The sequence below is a fragment of the Vipera ursinii genome (genome assembly GCF_947247035.1).
Source record: "Vipera ursinii genome assembly, chromosome: 1".
NCBI lineage: Eukaryota > Metazoa > Chordata > Lepidosauria > Squamata > Viperidae > Vipera > Vipera ursinii.
The window spans coordinates 88276328-88298501 of record NC_139512.1 but is presented as its reverse complement, the minus strand read 5'-3'; the positions used below and the strand labels follow the sequence as shown (position 1 = coordinate 88298501).

At 35.6% G+C, this 22174-nt stretch overlaps 1 protein-coding gene across 1 annotated transcript in view; it reads right to left on the bottom strand.

Moving 5' to 3' along the window:
- The window catches only part of NELL1 (neural EGFL like 1), a gene marked incomplete at both ends in the record, with an annotated part of 577617 nt that overhangs the window by 31632 nt on the left and 523811 nt on the right, over nt 1-22174 (bottom strand). Inside the window, one exon of the mRNA XM_083355288.1 lies at nt 12537-12677. Within this exon, the coding sequence (XP_083211414.1) occupies nt 12537-12677 (141 nt within the window). The remainder of the gene's footprint in view (nt 1-12536; nt 12678-22174) is intronic.

Genomic DNA, 22174 nt, shown 5'->3' with positions numbered 1-22174 from the left:
TTATAGATTCAAAATAGTTTTCAAGCGTGTACAAAAGATATGATTTTTTTCTAGCATCAGCTAAATTAGACATATTAAATTGAGAAAAATGTTTCTCATTTCTTTCCTGTAACCTTTATTGATTTCATTGCAGAGATGTTAACATAGGAAATAGATTATTTTGTTATCTAATTTTACCTTCCAAAAGACAAAAGCAGATGAAAAATGTGAGGTACTTTCCTGTTGGCTTTTTTGAATTAGCTGTTTTAGATTCTAAAAGTTTAATTCCTAAAGAAGTAACCTTGTAAATAATTTTAATGTCCTCCTCTAGTGCAGGGTAGGCAACCTTGGCTCTTTTATGACTCATGGACTTCAACATATGAGCAAGATCTTTGATCATGTTGCTTAAAAACTTTCTTTGCCTCTGCTCCAATGCTCTGCTTTTTTTACCTTAACATTATGCTCCTTTACAACATTTTCAGTGAAGAATCAATTAGGAATCAGCAGCTAATAAAACATAAGGATTCCTGAGCATCAGGTATGCCTTGAAATGGACAATTTTACTCTGGATAGAAAGAAAATTGTGCTTGTCCATCATGGTCTACTTTGAAGGTGTACACATAGGTGTCTAGAATAAGCCAACATGAGATAGATCAGGACATTGTGCTGCAAAGTGCACAAAATGTATTATTTGCACATCAGTTCATTACGCTTTTATTGACTGCCTTTAAGTGTAGTGTTACATGTGTATGGGTGTGTGTGTGTGTGTGTGTGTGTGTGTGTGTGAGTGTGTGTGTGTGTGTGTGTGTGTAAATATTATAGGCCAGACTGATAGAAGCAGGGGTTACTGGTCTAGAAGCTATAACATTTGAAGAACAATTGTACGAACTGGATATACGTAGTCTAGTGAAAAGACGGACCAGGATTGATATGATAGCAGTCTTCCAATACTTGCAGGGCTCCCACAAAAAAGAGGGGGGCAACCTATTTAGCAAAGCAGGACAGAGGGCAGAACAAAGAACAATGGATGTAAACTAATCAACAAACAGACCGGTGAAGCGCTCCATAAGTGGAGCGCAGAGACACCAACAGTATAAATGCAATTTCCCCACCCCAGCATTTCCATCCTGATGACTTTGGCAGTTAGCCAACAAAAGCTTGATCTTTTAACAATAAAAAACTATTTTAGCTTTTCTTATTCCATCCCAGTGTTCGCTTAGTTTTTTAATACACACACACACACACACACACACAAACCCCAATATAAAATCCTCAAACTCCGGGATGGAAATAAAACAGCTGTTTATTGTTAAAATAGTAAAAACAATAAAACAATAAAAACAACTATTTACAATCTAAAATAACCTTAGCTTTCACTAAAAAGGTAAAGGTAAAGGTTCCCCTGCACATGCATGCTAGTTGTTTCCAACTCTAGGGGCCGGTGCTCATCTCCGTTTCAAAGCTGAAGAGCCAGCGCTTGTCCAAGGATGTCTCCGTGGTCATGTGGCCAGCATGACTCGACGCCAAAGGCACACGGAACACTGTTACCTTCCCACCATAGTGGTCCCTATTTTTCTACTTGCATTTTTACGTGTTTTCAAACTGCTAGGTTGGCAGAAGCTGGGATGAGTAACAGGTGCTCACTCTGCTACGCGGCACTCGGGATTCGACCCGCCAAACTGCCGACCTTCTGATCGACAAGCTCAGCGTCCTAACCCACTGGGCATGTAATTGGAACTTCTAAATATACTGCCAGCAAATGGATATAATATTTTATAATTCCTAATTAGAAATTAAATTCCTGTTTCAAACCAAACACTTCTTTTCATTCCACAATCCTATTTATACATTTTTATTTAGCTTGTACCGTACTACAAGAATGGCTTGTTATTATACTGTTCATTTCAGAAACAGGTCACAGTTCTTCAAGGATGTCTCACCTACTCCCCATTCTTCATTGGGTTAATTATTTAATCCTACACTAACTAGCACCATTATGTTATCTAGTTGGGTAATGAAACATCTGTAAGCAAAGAACAAAGCTTAGAGGGCACCAAGGACTCCACATTGATAGCACATTTTATAATCACTGGTATGGTTTTAGATGCACAGGAAAACATGTATAACGTCAGTCAGGAAACATTGCTGCATTTAAAATATCCATAGAAATTAGATGCTTTTTAATTGTTCTGTTTCTTTTTTAAATTGCAGCTTATTGCTTAAAGTGCATTATAATTTCAAAAACAAAGGCAATCCAAAAACATTTTGTCAAAGTGAGATATACTGATATCTGAATATAAAAAATAAGCATGATAAAAATAAGAACTTCTTTTTAGTTCCTACAAAATGGAAAACCAAATTCTTATTATTGAGACCCTCCCATGTTTTTGTAAGAACTGTTCAGTCCAAGACAATGTAAATAAGGCTGCAATTCTATATTCACTCATGTACAATAAATTCAGTGGGCCTCAATTTACTGCACTTTCATTGCAGTAAATTATTTGGAGTTGGATAAAAACATTTATCATATTAAAATAAGTTACAATAACTGACACAATGTGAAGAGAATAATGAAAATTTAAATTATTCACTTTTTGTGAAACGTAGTTGTTAAATGAAAGCTTAATATAATATTTCTGATGTCATGTACCAAATATTTATAGGTTTAAAAACGGGTATATTTATGCAGAATATCTTTATTCTGTACCATCTATGAGTGCTTAATCTGCTGGGAATAACTGGAAGTCCTAGAACTGTAGTGTCAGCATGTTGATAGGGTGCCATGATTAGAGGGTAATACTCTCTATGGTACAAAAAAAGTAGAGTTTTGATGTCTAGGCCCAGGAAAATATAATATTACCTGGCTTTTGGATGGGTACAGATATCTGGGAATCAAAAATGTCAGAATATGGAACAGGACAGCCTTTTTGTCTGTCCTAGCACAGAAGCACCTATGGCTTTATGACTTCATTTACTGATTTAAAATACTGACATGACCATACATTTTATGTGCTGTAACATGGGCTGCTTACAGCAACAACAAAAAACAAACAAACAGAAAACAGTATGAATGGACATCTAAATAAAACCAATACCCAGCAGCCTAAACCATACTCCCCAATACAGAAGCTATATGAGAGAGAGAGAGAGAGAGAGAGAGAGAGAGAGAGAGAGAGAGAGAGAGAGAGAGAGAGAGAGAGAGAGAGAGAATGTCCTCTAGTACTATAAATATTAAACTCAAGAAGAAAAAATCTCATTTTCTGTTCCACTTCAGACAACAAAATGGCTTGGGGAAGCACTATGAGAAAGATAATGCATACAAATTGTTATACGTGTGTGCACATATTTATAACTGTACAAAGGTTAAATTAATTATAAGGGGTTACTCAACTCATACAAGCAATAGCAGTTCATTTCCTTCATCATATTATGCACTTAGTTCTTATTATCACCTCTTCCCAACATTTTGTATTCCATTGGGACAAAATGTAAAATGTTAAATGCTTTGACACTGAGGTACTCATGTCTGATCACAAAATAGAAATGGAATCATAAATAAAATAAAAATATTCTTGAGTCAAGTTCAAACTTTTTGTGACTAGATTCATGCAACTTTCTTTGCAGTATTATGGGACTGATTACCAGAGATCTAAATCCTTCCCCACCCAATTATATGTTTTTAATTCCATTGATTGGTCTGCATATGATGCTTTTGGTGATCTCATATTAACATTACAGTGAGCATGAAGGAAGAAGACATGCCTTACTAATATCCTTCATGGGAATATAAGAAGGGAGGGAGGAATCAGCATAATCAGACTTGCAGGAATTTGTTATTAGATAATTGTAGTGTTTGTCTTACTGAGTTGATTTCTTAGTTTTCTCTACCTAGTGGGCTGACAGCAATTTGCTAATTTCATCCCTGTCATGAAAAGATGATAGAAAAAAGTCACATCATTACTTACAGGACCTACAGGACTGACCAGGCAGGTCGAACCTCAAGACTTCAGAGGAAAAGTGAGGCAAGAGAAATGAAAAAGAGCCAGTCCCCAAATTGTGCCCAAATCTAGCATTTCTAGCTAACAATTGACTTTAGAATATTTCTTGTATTCTAGCTGAGGTGGAAGTTAATGGTTCAGCTGCCAAAGAAAAACAATCATGTAGGATTACATGATTGGAAGCTCATATAAAAATATCCAAGGTCTTCCTAGTCCTATTTCCAACTGAATGTTATTTTTGTGGTTTGATTCTCTCCATCATATTTCTGCCTTCTGTTTGGCTAAAATAACCTCACCTCACCTCACCTCACCTCATCTCACTTCACCAAAACACAACACAACAACATAGCGCATAGCACATAGCGCATAACACAACATAACATAACATAACATAACATAACATAACATAACATAACATAACATAACATAACATAACATACAACATAACATAAAACAACACAACAAATACTGGCTGGTTGACTTTGGACTAGTCACTCGCTCTCAGCCCAACACACCTGACAGGAGAAAATCAGAGGCAGGAGAGTTGGATATGTTTGTTGCCTTATATATATTAAAAAATCAGAATAAAATCTAATAATAACAACTGCAACTCAAAAGAAATATATTCATCAGCCCATCATTGAGTTCCCCACCACCACTTACCACCTCCCATAGAAATTATTCCAGTCATTAAACAAAGGAGAAAAATTGTGTGAAACTCAAGCTTAATAAGGAAGCACTTAAGCTTTTGCTAGTGTAGTTGAAAATGACAATTTAAAACAGATATTTACAAGTATACTATGTGATATATTGTATATAAGGATGGTACTAATCCCACTTTACAAAGTTAATAACTTGGAGAAAAAAATCTGGTATAGTAAGAAATTGAGATACATTTAACATAAACCGTAGGAGTAAATCCTGCCAAAACTGCCCATTTTTGGGGTTAAAAAGCAGTAATAATAACTGGCAGGGTGGTAATACAGAGTAGCAAGCTAAAAGATTAATACTAAAATGTTCAAGCATGATTGATAATGTTGAATCATCTACCCCTATTCATGTTCTCTTTGGGTTATTTTATGAATCCAATCCTATTGACCAAAGTCTCTGTTACTTGATGCCATCAATCCTTCACTGAAGTGAAGTCCTCTACATGAAACACTACTTTGTCCTTTGTGATGATTTTCTAAGGCCATGAAAGGTCTCAGAGGTCCTAGTGATCAGTGATCATTCTGAATCCCAGTACTTCTTCCTTTCACAGTGGAATTATATTTTTTCTCAGACAGTCCCGTGTTTCTGAGAATGCCCCCTTTTGTCCATGTTTTGGATTTTTCCATTCATAAGAGAAACATACTTAAGTGATAGATTTTTTTTTCCAGGCCAATGTTGATGTTGCCAAACATTTTCAGAAGAGATATTTCCTTGCCATATTCATATTTTACTTTATTTACAGCTGTTTTGGAAGCCAATGGAGCCACAATACGCAAACAGTGAGTTAGTTGTCCTTTTAGTCATCTCTGGAAATAAATTGTCTGAAATACTTTTAAAATGGTTACAATTTGCTTTATCATTACATAGCTATAATTGTTACAAAAATCAGTGCTTCTAAGACACAGCTCCCCAACCTTTTGGGCACCAGGGACTGGTTCTGTGGGGAAAGGTTTTTCCATGGATCAGAGTGTGTGTGGTTTTGTACGCTGCCTGCATCCCATGGATAGAGATTTGCTTGTTTGGGCGGACCGGTTGCTGGTATGCCATGGACTGATACCGATCCATGGAGCAGGGATTGGGGACCCCTGCTCTAAGAGGGTAGTATAAACAGAGAATAAAACATAGTTTAATCTCTTTGGCATAGGAATATAATAGCAGATGGTTTAGCAATGCTATTAAATTAAAATAACCTCATTAATTTAATATTCTGTTTACACTTTATACCTGGTAACAAAAGTGGCTTATCTTATAAACTTCCATATCACTGTGCAGATCAAAAACATTTGGAAAAGAAAAGAAAAGCAATATGGGACCCATTCTCAATTCTATTAACCTTCAGTCTTCATTCTATTATCTTCCAGCATTACGTAACTATCAAGGATGTTCTGGATCCAATGAACTATTTTTCCTAAAAAGAAAAATGTATTTGAGATGCCTACAGCATTTCTGCTGTGTGTATATATTGTTTGAGAACTAGATTGATCTAGAGCACAGGTGTCAAACTTGCCGCGTCACGTTGATGTGTCACGACATATCACAAGTTTTTTCACAGTGCCAGAGCTGGAGTGATGCAACCAGCCTATAGGCCGGCAGTTTGATACACCTGATCTAGAGGTTACAGTATCAGACTGGAAACCAGGAGAATGTGAGTTTTAGTCCCACCTTAGGCATGAAAGCCAGCTGGGTGACTTTGAACCATTCATTGTCTCTCAACCTATTACATCAGGCTCCAGTGACAAGCCAGTTGGTGAATTCTTGCACAAGCAATGGATAAACACTCAGTTGGTCTGAAAAAAATGTAGATCTTGCATTTGTTGGAAAAACATAGGAAGAAAAAAGATGCATAGCTCCACTTCATCAGCACAACAATGTGCACTCATATATATATTAATCATAGGCTTGTTTGGGTCATGGTTTGTTGAAAATACCAGTCTTTTAGGCAAGAATAAAATTCAAATGATTCATCTGGTCAATTCCTGATTTTCTCTCTCATTCTCTTGATTTCCTTTATCAAGATCCATAAGGACCCCAGAAATCTAGAATTAGAATTAGAACACTTTATTTGGCCAAGTGTGATTAGATACACAAGGAATTTGTCTCGAGTGCAGAAGTTCTCAGTGTATATGCAAAGCAACAGGATAATGATAATCATCATCATAATACCATTAGGAGGGGAAAGTAAAAAAGATGATACTAATGCTACAGCAATACTACTTGGGTAAGACACATAAACATTAGACAGAAGTGTGAGAATTAGGTGTTCAGCAGAGGAAAAACTGTCCCTGTGTCTAGTTGATTTGGCCTGCAATGCCCTATAACACCATCCAGAGGAGAGGAGTTGAAACAGTTTGTGCCAGGGTGTGAGGGATCTGCTAATATCTTCTCAGACTTCTTTCTGGCTCATGCAGTGTACATGTCCTCGGTGGAAGTCAGGCTGATTGCAATTGTTTTTTCTGCAGTCCTAATTATGCATTGGAGTCTGTACTTGGCCTGTTTGGTTGCTGTACCAAACCAGACATACTGTAACTTATAGAATTACATATGACAGACTGAATAATTCCAGCTCCTGAACTTTCTGAGTTGACATAGGAAGAACATTCTTTGTTGTGTCTTTTTAATGATGTTTTTGTTGTCCATTTTACAGTCCTGGGAGATTATAGAACCCCCAAATTTGAAGGACTCTACTGTTGATATTGTGCTGCCAAATATGGTAAGAGGTGGTAAAATAGAAGAACTCCTCCTAAAATCCACTCTCATCTCTACAGTTTTAACCATATTCAGCTCTAGATTGTTATAGCTGCACCACAGGGCCAGTTGTTCAACCTTCCATCTATATCCAGACTCACCACAGACAACTACTTTTCAGTGTTGGGGAACATATTTTATTTGTATGTTGTGTATTTATTTTGCCTGTGCTTTTGTTTGTTTCTTAGTAATCAAACAGTGGATTTGTATCTGTTCTTGGTTTGCACAGTGAATGTGGTTTTAAAATCGGAAGAAAGAAACATTAATATCTTGTGCTACACTGATGATACACTGAAAATGCAAAGAATCTACAAGCTCTAGTAATAAAAGTCAAGGAGCATAATGAAAAAAAATCAGGCAACCTAAAGTTGTTGTTGTGGGAAAAATAGGAAGAGGATAAGATTTTAGGTATGTTTGCTGCCTTAAGTTCTTTATAAAAATAATAAAGGCAGGATAGTAAGATCTTTAAAACCCCTATTTAATAGTAAATAGCAATATTTACTATTGATAGCTTTACTTTTTTTTCCTCTTCTTGATTTCAGCTGCGTTACCAGACATTTTTATAGTTCACTAGAGACATCTCTTGCTGAGAAATTGGCTATGAAATAACTTACAATACTCTTAAGTTTAATTGTATATTAGAATATATTAGCCAGGGCTTTTTTTCTCATAGAACGCTCAGAACGGAGTTCCAGCACCTTTTTTGGATAGAACCTTGTAGGGTAGGCAAGGAAAGTTGTATGACGTGTGTGAGTTCCGGCACCTTTTTCTTTTACAAAAAAAGCACTGATATTAGCTGTATCATATTTTCAATCTTCTCATTAGTTAAATTGTTTAGCTACAGTATATACCTCTATTATATGGCTTTTATTATTTTTCTTTCTGTTACAATATTAAATTGTCTATACACACACACAAATCTCTCTCTGTGTGTGTGAGAGAGAGAGAGAGAGAGAAAGAGAGAGAACTACATGTTACTTATCCAAAAAGCTATTAATCTTTATCACAAATTATGCTGATGTATTTTCAATAAACTATTTCTTGGATACATGAAGCAAATTGCAATAGATTGAATCATAATTTTTTCTATCTAGGAGACTTCCCTCTAATATGAAAGAAATAATCCCTTCTTTCTAGCATGACTACGCTTTGTCAAAAATATATTGATGTAAGTTGACTAGATTTGGTTATCTGACAGAGGAACTGGAGAAAGCCATTATATGTTGTTTTTTTCCTATCCTGAATTTTTTTAAAACCCATCTGGTTAGTAATCATGGCAGATTCCCAGGGAATACCATATCTGTTTTAGACATTGATAAAATATGATCAAATCACTTCCATATTGCAAAGAAAATAGACATACATGAGTAAAATAATATTTAATTAATTTTTTTCTCTTGAAAATGCTCTTCCGTGTACTCGGGAGAATGATTGATGCTTTTGCACCTCATAAATGAATAGGGGGAAAAAACCCTGCACTTTTTAACATTACTTTCACAAATTAATCATTTCTTTAAAATTCTGGAAAAAGAAAGAACACCATCTTAGAATTCTTTAGGCCAGACATGTCAAACTCGCGACATCATGTGATGTTGTGCAATGTATCGGAGCTTTTTCTCCATTGCCAGCAATGGGGTGGGCACAGTTTCCTGATGACGCGTCCAGCCCGTGGGCTGGCAGTTTGACACTCCAGCTTTAGATCTTGCTGGTTTAATTCTGATAGCTTTCCTTTCAGCTAAATTCTAACTATCCAATAATGACCTTAAATTTGGTTGTTTTTCATGTAGAATATTATCTACTGGAGGCATAAAATGTTTTTGAGATGTGGTAGTTTTGACGCAATCCCACCCCTGAAAACCACTGCTGGGTATACTTTACATTTCTATTGCCTTATGCAACAGTCAGTACAGAACAAGAGCACAGAAAGCTAGTTCAGGTTGGCTATAAAGTCTTCTAAAACCCTTCTTTAAAATGCCAGTGGTAACCTACTTCTTTATATTTCAGAAAAAAAACTCCTGCCTGAGGTTTCTCACCTTATCAAATGCAATTACTGAGCTCCATTTGGACAGCTCTACCTTGAATTACAACATTTGACTGATCCAGTTTCAAATGAATCCTGGCTTTAGTGCACTTTGTTTCACCTTTATTTCAAGTCTCAAGGGAGACTTGAATGGAATTCAATATCTCCAAATATCAATACTTTGATATCTGGAGATGTAACAGATTCAACAAAACAAACAATCCTGTTTTAAAAATGTATTTTCATTCATTCATTCAATCAAACAATCAATCAATTTCCATGGCCATCCATCTCAGTCAATGACTCAATTTAAACTGCTTCAGGATTTTTACAATATAAAGACCAGCTGTGAAACTCAGTTGAACATTCTAGCAGGTAGGAAATTAAAGAAATAGACTGAGTGAGCAAACCATATCACCTCTCATTTTTTTTAAATTAAATATTTTAACAAGCTAAAATGAACCCTATACCTTGAGACATGCAGTAGAAGATAGTTGGGTGACATTGGTTCACCTCTAAGCAGTACTACGAGGTTTGTACGCAGAGTCAGTGTTATAATTTATCTGTTGCAGTTATAAAGAAGTGATCCTTATTGTCCTTCCTTATGAATAATAGACAATTTCAACTGATGTAGTTCAATGGTTATAAGTATACAATAATTAACTCCTGGCTGAGGAGCCTGACCTAGAGCTGAGGGTGATAGCTACCACTTATTGGCTTCTGCTGTGTAAACTAGATTTGCCAGATGGCAACTTAGAGTTTCTTTTGAAAGCTGTGATTGCAGTTGGCAAGGTAGTGAACTGAGTGGAAGGCATATATACTTACTAGGAAGAACAGACTGTCAATGTGTAGCACTGCGGTACACCATAAGTATGCTGCCTAGCTTTTCCATGATTGATAACTTGCAATTCCTTCTTGTAAAGAATTGGGCTCCTTCCATTTTGGCTACCACTCAGTGGGGTCAGCCAGCTGCTAAACAAAAGCTAATAATAAAATGATGCCTTTCTTCTTCAAAGTCAAACCTGCTCATTCATAAGCCAGTTCATTAAAAAATGGCACACATCCCAGTCTGCATATACCTGCTTGATATATAGCTGGGCTAGAATCTAAAAGCCTACATACTTGACAGTTAAAGAGGGGGGGAAAGCACATCACATAAACCATGAACTAAATTTCAAGTTACTTTAGTTAATTAAATTTATAACCCCCTCCGCTTTCCTTCAGAAACCCAGGACACAATACATAGCATTTCCTCCTCTAATTCTTTCCCACAACAACTTTGTGAAATATGTTGGACTGAAAATGAACAAGTGTTCCCAGGTCACCCAGAGGGTTTCAATGGCTGACTATCTCTCTGATCCTAGTCCAACATCTTCACTATTATAGCACACTGGTATAAAGAGAAGAAAGCATACAGATATCTCCCTTATATACAAGATATTAAAAAGCCCCCTTTTTGCTAAATGAATGCTTTCATTTATGCCAGTATAATTTAAAGCAAAGCTCCATATTACAGCTCTTTACAACTAATATATATTGAAACACCTCTCACAATATTCTATCAAAAAACTATGTAGACTAGGGATTTTGAGAAATCATGTTCAGTTCATTTAAATGACAAAAAAGAGACTGCATACAAATGAAAAATATGCAACATAGATACACCAAATTTCCCCATGTGATACACTGTAAATAACTCTTTCTTGAAGAGAGAGCTATATCAAGGGTCTTCAAACTTGGCCCTTTTATGACTTGTGGACTTCAACTCCCAGAATTCCTCAGCCAGGCAGGCTGGCTGAGGAATTCTGGGAGTTGAAGTCCACAAGTCATAAAAGGACCATGTTTGAAGAGCCCTGAGCAATACAAATTGTAATAATGGGCTTCTTAAACACTCTGCCCAAATCTGTCAGCCTGTACCTGTACTATTTCAAAATTGCAGCCTCTCACACTAGTAACCCTCCCAAATGCCTGACTCAGAACAGCCTTTTTCATGATTGTGGCTGTCTATTATGACTCACTATCATTGCCCATCAGCTATCTTCAATTTACCCAAGCTGAGCTTTGGGTTCCATGTTCTGCTGTGCAAACCAAAAAGTCATGCCTGAATCGCTGAGTCCACTTTCAGTCCACGTTCAGTTCTTCAAACAGAAAACACCTGTCCCAAAGGTCTTTCTGTAATACCTCACAATGGTAGGGCTACAGCTTGTCCAGTTGAGAGAGGTAAGATAAATAAGTAGGATAAGTGGAGTCACTCCCAATTTTACATGCACAAAGTTGCTATAGTATTTGCTTTTCCTCCAAGTGGAAGATAAAAAACAGTAGCAAACTGAAGTCAGCAGGTAATGAAATATGAAGAATTGCAGGAGAGTTATCATGGCAAGTCTGCTCATATTCTCCCTTTTGTGAGTTATTTTTTTTATTTTATGATATTCTTTTCCTGGTGGATCCTGAACACTCCGTATCACAATAATTGAAATTTCTGTACACCCACCTCACCCGATCCACCCCTAAAAAAAACCCTCCCACACATGCAACAAAAGACTCAAGGACTTTTTCTGCACTTAAAGAGACCTATAAAGATTACCTGTTGCTTTAAAAAAAATCCATGTTGAGAACTATATTTATTCAATATACTGTATTTTAAGCTGCTTTTTATTTCTCAAGGCAGCTGACAAAAATGCAACTCTTATATTAAGTAACATCAAATTAAACAATATTTCAATTTTGACCAATGAGTTAAAAGAAATCTATTTTACATGGCTAAATCTTTAGGCTGGAAGTTTAAAGCAAGGAATTGGAAGAACTAAATAGTAATCTCACTCCGCAAATATCAGGAGGCTGTTTTATCTGACATCACTCTCTGAACAGAAGTCATATCAACAATATGTTTCCAGAAAACCATTTTTTATTTTACTGTTTAGAGATGTGATAGCTCATCTTTCTCACAATGATCCTTGTATTGCGCAAGTTAATGCTGACTTATATAAAGGGTTGATTACATTGTAAAATTAACATCAAAGATGGTCCTTGGTCTTGATACAAGGCAGAACAATAATAGAACTTATCTGCTGAGCTTTGCTTACCAACACAGGATTCCCCGGAAAGTGAATAGGTTCCATTGTCATGGAAACCGCTTCTGCACTCACAGTGGTACCACCCTGGGAGGTTAACACAGCGTGAATGGTTGTGACATTCAATGATCCCCTCAGCACATTCATCAATATCTGCCTCAGAGAAAAACACAAGCCAGCCAGGATATTAATTTTCTTTTACACCAACATTTTAGATAGTAAAAAAAACAATACTCAGCCCTTCTGGAATATGATGGAATGCACCTTTTAATGAGCAGGTTACCCTCTACACACAATGGCATCTCACTGCCCCATATTTATAGTTTTGCAAACTTGGAGGAACTTTCTTTAAAATAAACCAGGTTAAGGTGTTATCAAGAACTCTTTGGGAAAAGTCAATTCCTCATCTCTCTTTTAAATAGATTTACATTATTTGATCTACAAATAATGTAAATTCACCCAGGTCTTTTGAGATGCAGAGTAGAACCTTCAATTCATCACACCAGATACTTTTTATCTTTATTTTTTTATCTTTTTTTATTGTAATTTTGAAGTTTGATAGTTATAAGCCATCCAGAGGAATTGAGAGTCAGGCTGCATACAAGTTGTTGTTGTTGTTGTTGTCGTCATCATCATCATCAAGCTTTGATAATTTAATTGAATGGGATATTTTAATGAAACATATTATAAAAATAGAGGAAAATATTTATTTGGGAATAGGAAATAGACATTTAGGCTTAATATTATGTTGTGGTCTGGAGATGTTCAAGTGAAAATCCCCTCTCAGCCATAATGAACTAAACAGGTGACTTGGAGGGATTTTTTTTTCTTCAGTTTAACCAATCTTACCAACTTATGGTGAGGCTAAAATTGGAGCAGAACAGACTATTCAATTTATACTGCCTTGAGTCCTGGAAGTGAATTATGTGTGCAATCTATATTAATTTATTAGACATATATTGACGACTTTAAAGATGAATGTGGAAATGCCTAAGATAAATGTAAACATTTGTGAGTTCTAAGTCATATATTTTTTCAGATTTGAAAGGTGAAGGAAACCATTTGTCACAAAGTAGAAAATAGATTGTGCTCTGAAAGATCTTGGATCACCCCCCAGGAAGAAAATCACTTCCTCTAAAGCAGTGTTCCTCAATCTCAACAAACGCAAGACGTACGGACTTCAATTCTTAAAGTGGCTGAGGCTGAGAAACACTGTGGTAAAGGAAGTTCCTTTAAATGGCTGCCTAACCAAAAGCTGCAGGCATTTAAATCCCCCTGTTCAATTCTTATGAAGCGGTCATATGATACACCTAGGCTGTGCACTGACATTAGACTGGGCTACAGATTGAAAGCTGCTCAGAGGCTTTCCCATCAACTCTTAGGAAGAAGGGTTGAAATTCTTGCTCTTTTTAAAATATATTTTATTATTATTATTATTTTATAAGTGAAATTAACAGGCAAAAATAAAAAAGCAACGACCTGCGATAATACAATGGCAAAGAATAATGGTGATCATAAACTGAAAAGTTGAAAAGAGAAAGAGGAAAAAGACTCATAAAACAGGTCCTAGTGAGGAATATTAATAGACAGCAAGCCCAATCCTTTAACATGTTATTAAATTTAAATCATATATAAACTTAATGTTCCATCTTCTTATTTTTACTGTTTAGCAGTAAGATTTATCTGACATTTCAAAGATTGACAGAGAACACATCTCTTGAATCCTCACTTCAACTACTGAAACCTTACTTATTTTCTTTCAAACCCTGTAAATTAATGCTCTTCCTAATCCCCAGGCTCAATAAAGCCAAAGTTTTCCATAAATCCTTACATTCCATATTTTTATTATATTCACCTTTACAACAGCTATGTTTGTCCCCTGAAAAAGAAAACATCATATTAATCCAAGAGCCCTCACACTTCTTATAATAGAAAGGCCAATAGACAAAAACTGGAATTTTCATCTCTATTTAATATTTAATATTTCTTAAAATCTGAGCCCACTAATTTTCCAAAACTGGATATTCCAAGTCCTTGTTCTATAAAATGTAAACATTATTAATATTGACCTTTGTTGCATTCTTTCATTTCTTACATAAATGCCAATTTTGCTTCAAATACAGCTTCTCTTAAATATTCCACTACTTTTAATGTTTCTAAGACAGCTAAAGATTTTTGGGCAATATTGTTCTGACAGTACATGCTGTAATTACATATGTTACTAAATAGATGTTTCAGGTAAATTGATTCTAAATTGCTATAAAAAGCCCAGTTGTGCGGACAAAAAAAATATCTTTTTAAATTTGCTAGCCAAATAATAACTTTTAGTTTTTAGAGCTGGCTTTGGCCTCTTCTTCCAAGAAGAACAAAGATACACCCTTCTCCCCCCCCCCACCCCCCACCCCCCGTTTTACACCTTCCCCCCTTTTTGAGGTGTAATTGATCTGGGCCCTTTACAAAAGAAGCTTCATTCAAAGTATGATTCAGTAATAGAAATGATCAAACTGATTCCTATTTTTCACTCAAGGCAATGCAACAAATGAGTTATTTCAGTTTCCCATGCACTCCCATTTGTTGGGCTATTGGTTTCAGTGTACTAAAAAGATGAAAAAAGAATTACACTGTGACATAGGAAACAGTAAAAATGGCAGGGGGAAAATGGTGGTGATGATATCTCAAACAACATTCTGCCTTCCCCTTCCCACTGTGGAATCTTAAAAAAAATATCCAGTATATTAGACATTCTTTTAAGCTCTTTCAGTCTTAATTCTGTTCTAGCATTTATATCCCTATTTTTTAAAAAAATAATAATTTATTTTTTTTCCTGATAAGATCCAAGAAATAATATTTAGCACTTTATTCTTTGGACCACAAAACCTTCTATTAATTACACAGTGGTCTCCATTTATTCATCTACCAACACAATACTCTTGGTAACACTGTCATGAAATTAGCACAGCAATTTTAAACATTGCACATAAATCACCCATTGGTCAAAACCAATCCAGCCACTACAGTTTCTCAGCCTTCAGGAGAGAAAATGTTGACTAGATAATATCAGACAATCCGTTCTCATTTGACTATTCGTTACATGAGTTAGCAGCTTGTAGAAAAATCAGTTCAATATTCGTTAGTTAAGCTTTCTCCATCCTTGTCCCCTCCAGATATATTGGATTACAATTTCTATGTTTGCAGGGGATAAACTTGCTGAAAACATAGTTATGTCAACACATAGTTATATGGTCCATATCAATTTCACTCAATTAAAAAAAAGTTATGCAAGGTCAAAAAGTTTGAGAATTTAAAAAAATATGCAATGATACAGAATCACAAAATCTAAAGACTGGAAGGCATTTAGTCCCACCCCTTCTCCAATGCAAGAACCTACTATTAAACCAGCACTAACTGACGGCCATCCAACCTCTGTTTAAATAGCACCAGTGCAGAAGAATCCACAACTTCTACTGAAGGAGAGACAGAGGAAATGACATTGTTAGCAATTTCTAGTATTAGGAAAATTTTCCTCCTTGTTATCTTGGCTGGTCTCCTTTGGACACATTCCAGTTTACAACATATTTCCTAAAATATGGCATACAGAACTGGACAAATATTCCAGGTTTGGATTGAGATGAATGCTGACTTCTTGATCTTGAAATATATGGCTGTTGATAAAGTCTGTAATTGCATCTGCTTTTTTTTTTTTTACAGTTTATCACACTCTAGTTCATCTTCAGTTTTTGATCCATCAAGACCCCCATATCTCTATCACATGTATTGCTGCTCACCATGTACCTCCATCCAATGCTAATGCCTTGATTTTTCCTACTCAGTTGAAGAATTTTTTTTCTCCCTGCTAACATATATTTTGTTCTACTTACTCTTTCCACTTAAGATCCTCCTGAAAATAATGTCTCAAAGTTTTTTTTTGTAAGAATATTTTTGTAAGAATATTTCACAATCAGATGTTCTAACCTCTTATATAATTCATCCATAAATATGTTGAACATTACAAGGGCTAGATCGGCATACCATTCATCACTTCCTTCCAGTGTGATGCAGAGCCACATTTGCATTGGGTATTATTATTCAACCAGTTCTGTATTGCTCTGTTGGCACTATGTTCCAGCATAGATTTTTCAGATGAGACACTTGTCAAATGTTCTGTTAAGTCCCCCAGAATCACTTTGAATGGGCGGCAAATAAATACAATAAATAAACAAGTCAGTATGTCTATTGCATTCCCCTGATCAACTAAACTGGTCACTCTATCAAAAACAAATAAATAATCATGCCTTGGTTTTGATAAATGTCTGCTGGAAAACACTGTGTTATTTTCCAAATGCTCCAAAGCAAGTTTTCAGACTTTACCTGAAAAAGCAAATCAGAAATCTGGCAAGTATCCATGAACAGGAATTATATCTGTACTTCCTGCTTGTCCCAGCAGAAGAAGGGGTTACATGTCAATTCATGAGGGCAGGAATGAATGATATTGTGCTCAAGCTGTACCTATCCATTTGAGAAGGTGACCTCTAGCTACGTTTTCTTATTCTGTTTCAAAAATAATGTCCTCCCGCCCCACCTTGATAAGCACAAGCAAGGGAATGTGGTTCACCTTCTACATTTCAGTCAGTTCTGTACAGATTGCTCTTTTCCAACTGGCTGGCTAATGCTCTGACAGACAACCCTGCCGTCCATCTCTGTCCTCCGCCTTCAGTAGCTATTTAGTACTGAGTTCCTTGCAATAAAAGGTTGGAGTCTTTTTTTTTTCTTAAAAAAAAGCAAGTTTTGTACTGGAATGGTCAAATGCTTGCAATTTGTTTGCTTTGTTTTCCTTTAACAGGTTCATCAATGCAACTGTATAACACTGGTCATTTCTTTGATTCCCCCTTTTAATTAGCTGAAATTGACAAAGTTTGTTCATTCGTAATTCCATTTTCTTCAGCTGCTCATTTTTACAAGTCTGGGTGACTACCAAATTCTGACAAGTTTTGTCTTCTTGCACAAAGGAAAGAAAGATCAGTAAACCTGTTGGACTAATAGATGACAAGAAAAGAGTTATGGAACATTGATTTTGTATATGGTAAGTGCTGTGAGACTATTATATGAACAAAAATAAAAAAAAGCTCTGAAACACCCAGAATGGACAAATAGTTGGGGGAAATGATAGAATTAGCAGGGATGATAAAATTGACTTGTCTGATTAGGGAAAGGACAACAACCTCATTTATTAGTGACTGGAAACCCCTTGTGTACTTTTTGCTGAAGAAAGGAAACAAAAATGAACTTGTTATTAATGGGTTTTATCATTTGAAAGAAGGAAAATTCTTTCTAAACTTAGAAAGAGACGGTAATATAGGAATGCATTTATGACTTCTCTTAAGTTTGGAAGCCACATCTTTATAATCTTTTCCTTTTTTTTCTTTCGTACCTATTGTTAGTTTTCTTTGTGTCTTCTCTAAAATTTGTACTGTTTTTAACTTGTTAAAAAATTCAGTTAATTTACACACATACACACACTTAAAAACACACACTCACAATGAGGGAATGAGAGCGTTGTCTTTTTTTTTCTTTTTAATTAGTCCTCAAAAGATAAATCCACAAAGGGAAAAGCGTTTGATGCTTCCTTTCCAAGCATAGATGGGGAAAAAAGCAGCAGGGGAATCCATTAATTGGAGACATGTTTCTAGAGGTGCAGACAAAATACTGATCATGACTGCAGCCAAAATAGGAGAAGGGGCTGAGATCCAGAAAAAGCTTTCTTAAACCAACTTTATTTCTAGCCAAATCATGCACTGGGGACAAGCAGCTGATGCACTGAGGAAGGCAGCATAGTTAAGGCCTATATCTGAGTGGATAACTGTACATTTCAGTGTTAAAATGGACAGCACTGTTACAGTTGCAAATATAACTCAGTATGATTTTCTGTTTTCTCAATAATTCAGATTTCCATGCTGTATTATAAAAAAACCCCAACTTAAATGTGCCTTAATATTTTTTAAAAAATGAGAGAAAAGGCAAACATATATTCATTTGAAGCAAATCAAAGCATGTTCTTCATGTTGTAATGCTCAAAATATACAAATTGGATTCACCGAAGAAGTCAAATAAAGTATTACTTTTAAAAAAAAATCCTTTTCATAATATGTTGCTATCTCTAATAAGCCTGAATGACAGTTACTGCACCTTAAAGGTTTTCTCCTTTTATATTTTCTGCGGTATATTTTGGAAGGCTGTGATCAACATTATGAAATTAATAATTTTCAAGCAATTAATAGGCTGTATTTTTTTTTACTCTTTGCCCCGGAATTTTGAATCTTCTGTTTAGACAGAAACATTAACAATGATAACTTGGATATCACTGAAGGGGATATCACCAGTAACAAATGTATCTCTTTTATAAGAAGGATGAGCTGTTTTCATCTGTTGAGAATTATTTCTAGCCAAGAAGGCAAGAATAAAAGCAATCTGTGACTGTACTTCTCCACTTTAGATTTATAGCTAATTTACATTTGAAATAATATGAAATTTCTTTTTCATGGATTGCTTTATCCTAGCAAGGGCCAGAAGTATGTCTATATTGTATTGGGTGGGAAATGTGCTGCTTTTGTGGCATCACCTTCAAAAGCTCCAGTTCTCACTGCAGGAAAGGATGCCTGAGGTGAAACTCGTTGTGTGGAAATATGCAAATGAGCACAGCTGCCTAAAATGTAGAAAAGGGACGTTGTAGCAGAATATTTAAGATGTCACTGTTACTCCACTGAAGAAAAAGTAACTGTTATTTGGAGTAGGAGACAGATAGAAGGATAGATTGCTAGCAGATGGGATCTATGCTTGGTGTAAAATCTGGCTGACTGTAAATCGGCTGAGAACAATCAACCAGTACAATGCCTTGACTTCAGAAGCTCTGTGTGCCCCATTACTGGAGGCTTTCAAGAAGAGACTGGACAGCTACTTGTCTGAAATGGTATAGACTGTCCTGTTTGTGCATGGATTTGGACTAGATGACCTCCAAGGTCCTTTCCAACTCTATGTTTTATATTCTAAATCCTGATTTAAATTTAAATTGTACGGCAGCTTAGTGCCTATCCATTTATCTCAATCTGGAAACAGTTGTAAAAGTTTAATATTGGTGTAAGAGATGTTCATTGCTCATCACAATTTTATAGGAGTTTTGCAATTAAATAATTAGAAAATGGTTGGGGATAAAGCTTAAAAAGTGGCATTCTGGAAAACGTGGTACTGTTTTTAATCATGATAGCAAATATTAATTAGATGGGTTTAAGAAAAATATACAATGAATATAAATATTTTGACTGGAAGTCTTTGCAATTGTTTCCAGTCCCATTTTGTTATTTTGCAGCAGTTGGATGAAAGTTTTCCATGATCAATCCATGATTGTACTGACTTCTGTGGATTTATTTCTATATTACATTGCTCTATATTCACTGATTTCCTTCAAATTACATTTATATCTTTGTTTCTTCAGCTCAACTTCCTTGTTACAATATAATTTTGTTGTAGCAACACAATTTAAAATTGGTCATTCAGCATTCATTTTAGAATAAGCCTACTGTATTTATGAAGATTAGACACATATGCAAATTGTCTCATCATACAATCATTTCCCTGGCAGTAGATTTATGTTGTTCCTACTTTAAATGTTGTTCTTGCTCTCTGTTTATACTGCCAACTGACCTTGAAGAAGTCAAAAGATGCACAAAACAATCCATCCATCCAGTGGTGGGATTCAAATATATGAACAACTGGTTCTCTGTGTGGATGCCACTTCCGGAAGTCCATTCTGGGCCTGGGCAACAAAAAATTAACTACCGGTTCTGCAGAAGTGGTGCGACCTGCTGAATCCCACCACTGCATCCATCCATGGTTAGTGTTGCTTAGAAAGTTAAACCTTTTCTCAGACAGTGGTACTTCAAGTTGACATCATTATATTTTCATGGGTTGTGACTGACAAAACAAGTTTAATCTCATCTGGATATGTTACACTATATGTCCTTTACACTTTTCCATTTGCCTTATTATAATTCTCTAGCATTTTAATATGAAGTTTACTTTCTTGCATCAATCGTTCACCTGTCTAAAGTTAATTTTCTTTCTTTTGTTAGCCAGAAAGAAAAGAAAATAACAGAAAAGAAAAGTACTATAGTCAGTGCTTTTTTTGTAAAAGAAAAAGGTGCCGGAACTCACACATGTCATACAACCTGCCTTGCCTACCCTACAAGGTTCCATCCAAAAAAGGTGCTGGAACTCCGTTCTGAGCATTCTATGACAAAAAAGCCCTGATTATAGTGCATTTGTGTGGTACAGTACAACTGAGAATATATATGTGTATTTATGGATGTTAAGTAATTGGAAGACCATTGTGAAAGCATTCAAAATGTGAAGAATTTTGCATCTTTACTTGTTTGAATGAATAGGTCAAGTGGAACAATGTTATATAAATTATATGAAAGTAATATAGAACAGTGGATTACTTTTAAAGTAGATCACTGCCTAGAGTCAAGCTTGTCACATTTATCTATCTGCAAAAAAAGAGTTGAAGCTAAAAGCTAGAATTTTAATGTGCATCTAGAAGATAAAAAAAGTGTTAGACAAACAGAAAGATTTTCAATATATTTTGAATGTCAAATTCCAACACTTACACAAAAGCTAAAGAACAAAAATCAATACAAAAATTATCAAGCTATGACAACTGTTGCTCTGGCTAAGCCAAAAACAGACAATATATCACTGCTGAGTTAACACAGAAGATAACAATATTAATATATTCTTTGCTATCTCACTTGTAGGACAGTAAAAAAGATGCAGGATATCTGCAGAATTGAAACAGAAATAAGTAGCACATTATTTATTTAAAACTAGGAATAGGGAGGATAAAATATTGAAATGATACTTTAAGGAGGGCACAAGGTTAACTCTGCCTATATCCAATTTTCTGTTTTCAAGGGGAGAGATTTTTTCCTATTATCTCTATGTTTAGAATCGGTAAGAAAAAAACCTCTCTGCATATATAAAGTTTCTCCATGCAAAAAAAAGTGGATTCTTAGTCAACCAGGATTCCTCTGTTAAAGTTAAAGTAAAGATTAAAGCTGAGGGACATCCAAATCTTGAAGAAATATTTAGAGAGTGGGTAAAGATGAAGATGGACAACCCTTGAGATTTTCTGATGCTACTCAGAAAAACCTCCGATCTGAAGCATCCAATAATTACTACAGATTTTTCTATTTCTCCACGAGTGGAATAGTTTACAATTAGTTAAAAGATATGGGGGAAATGACTTCCTCTCCAATTTCTCAGTGTACATATGTTCTGCTTCACATGAGATTTAAACTTCTTGTGATTTAAAACCTGTACCATTCCTCATGAAGACCATTCCATAAATACAAATAAACAGAGACTTTTTTGTTATTAAAGTACTAAGATTAAGGAGATCTCAAATAAGATCCCCTATAGGCCACTGTAGTAGGGACGCGGTGGCTCACTGGGTTAGGACTCTGAGCTTGGTGGGTTGAATCCTGAGTGCTGCATAACAGTGAGCACCTGTTACTCATCCCAGCTTCTGCCAACCTAGCAGTTCGAAAGCACGTAAAAATGCAAGTAGAAAAATAGGGACCAGTACGGTGGAAAGGTAA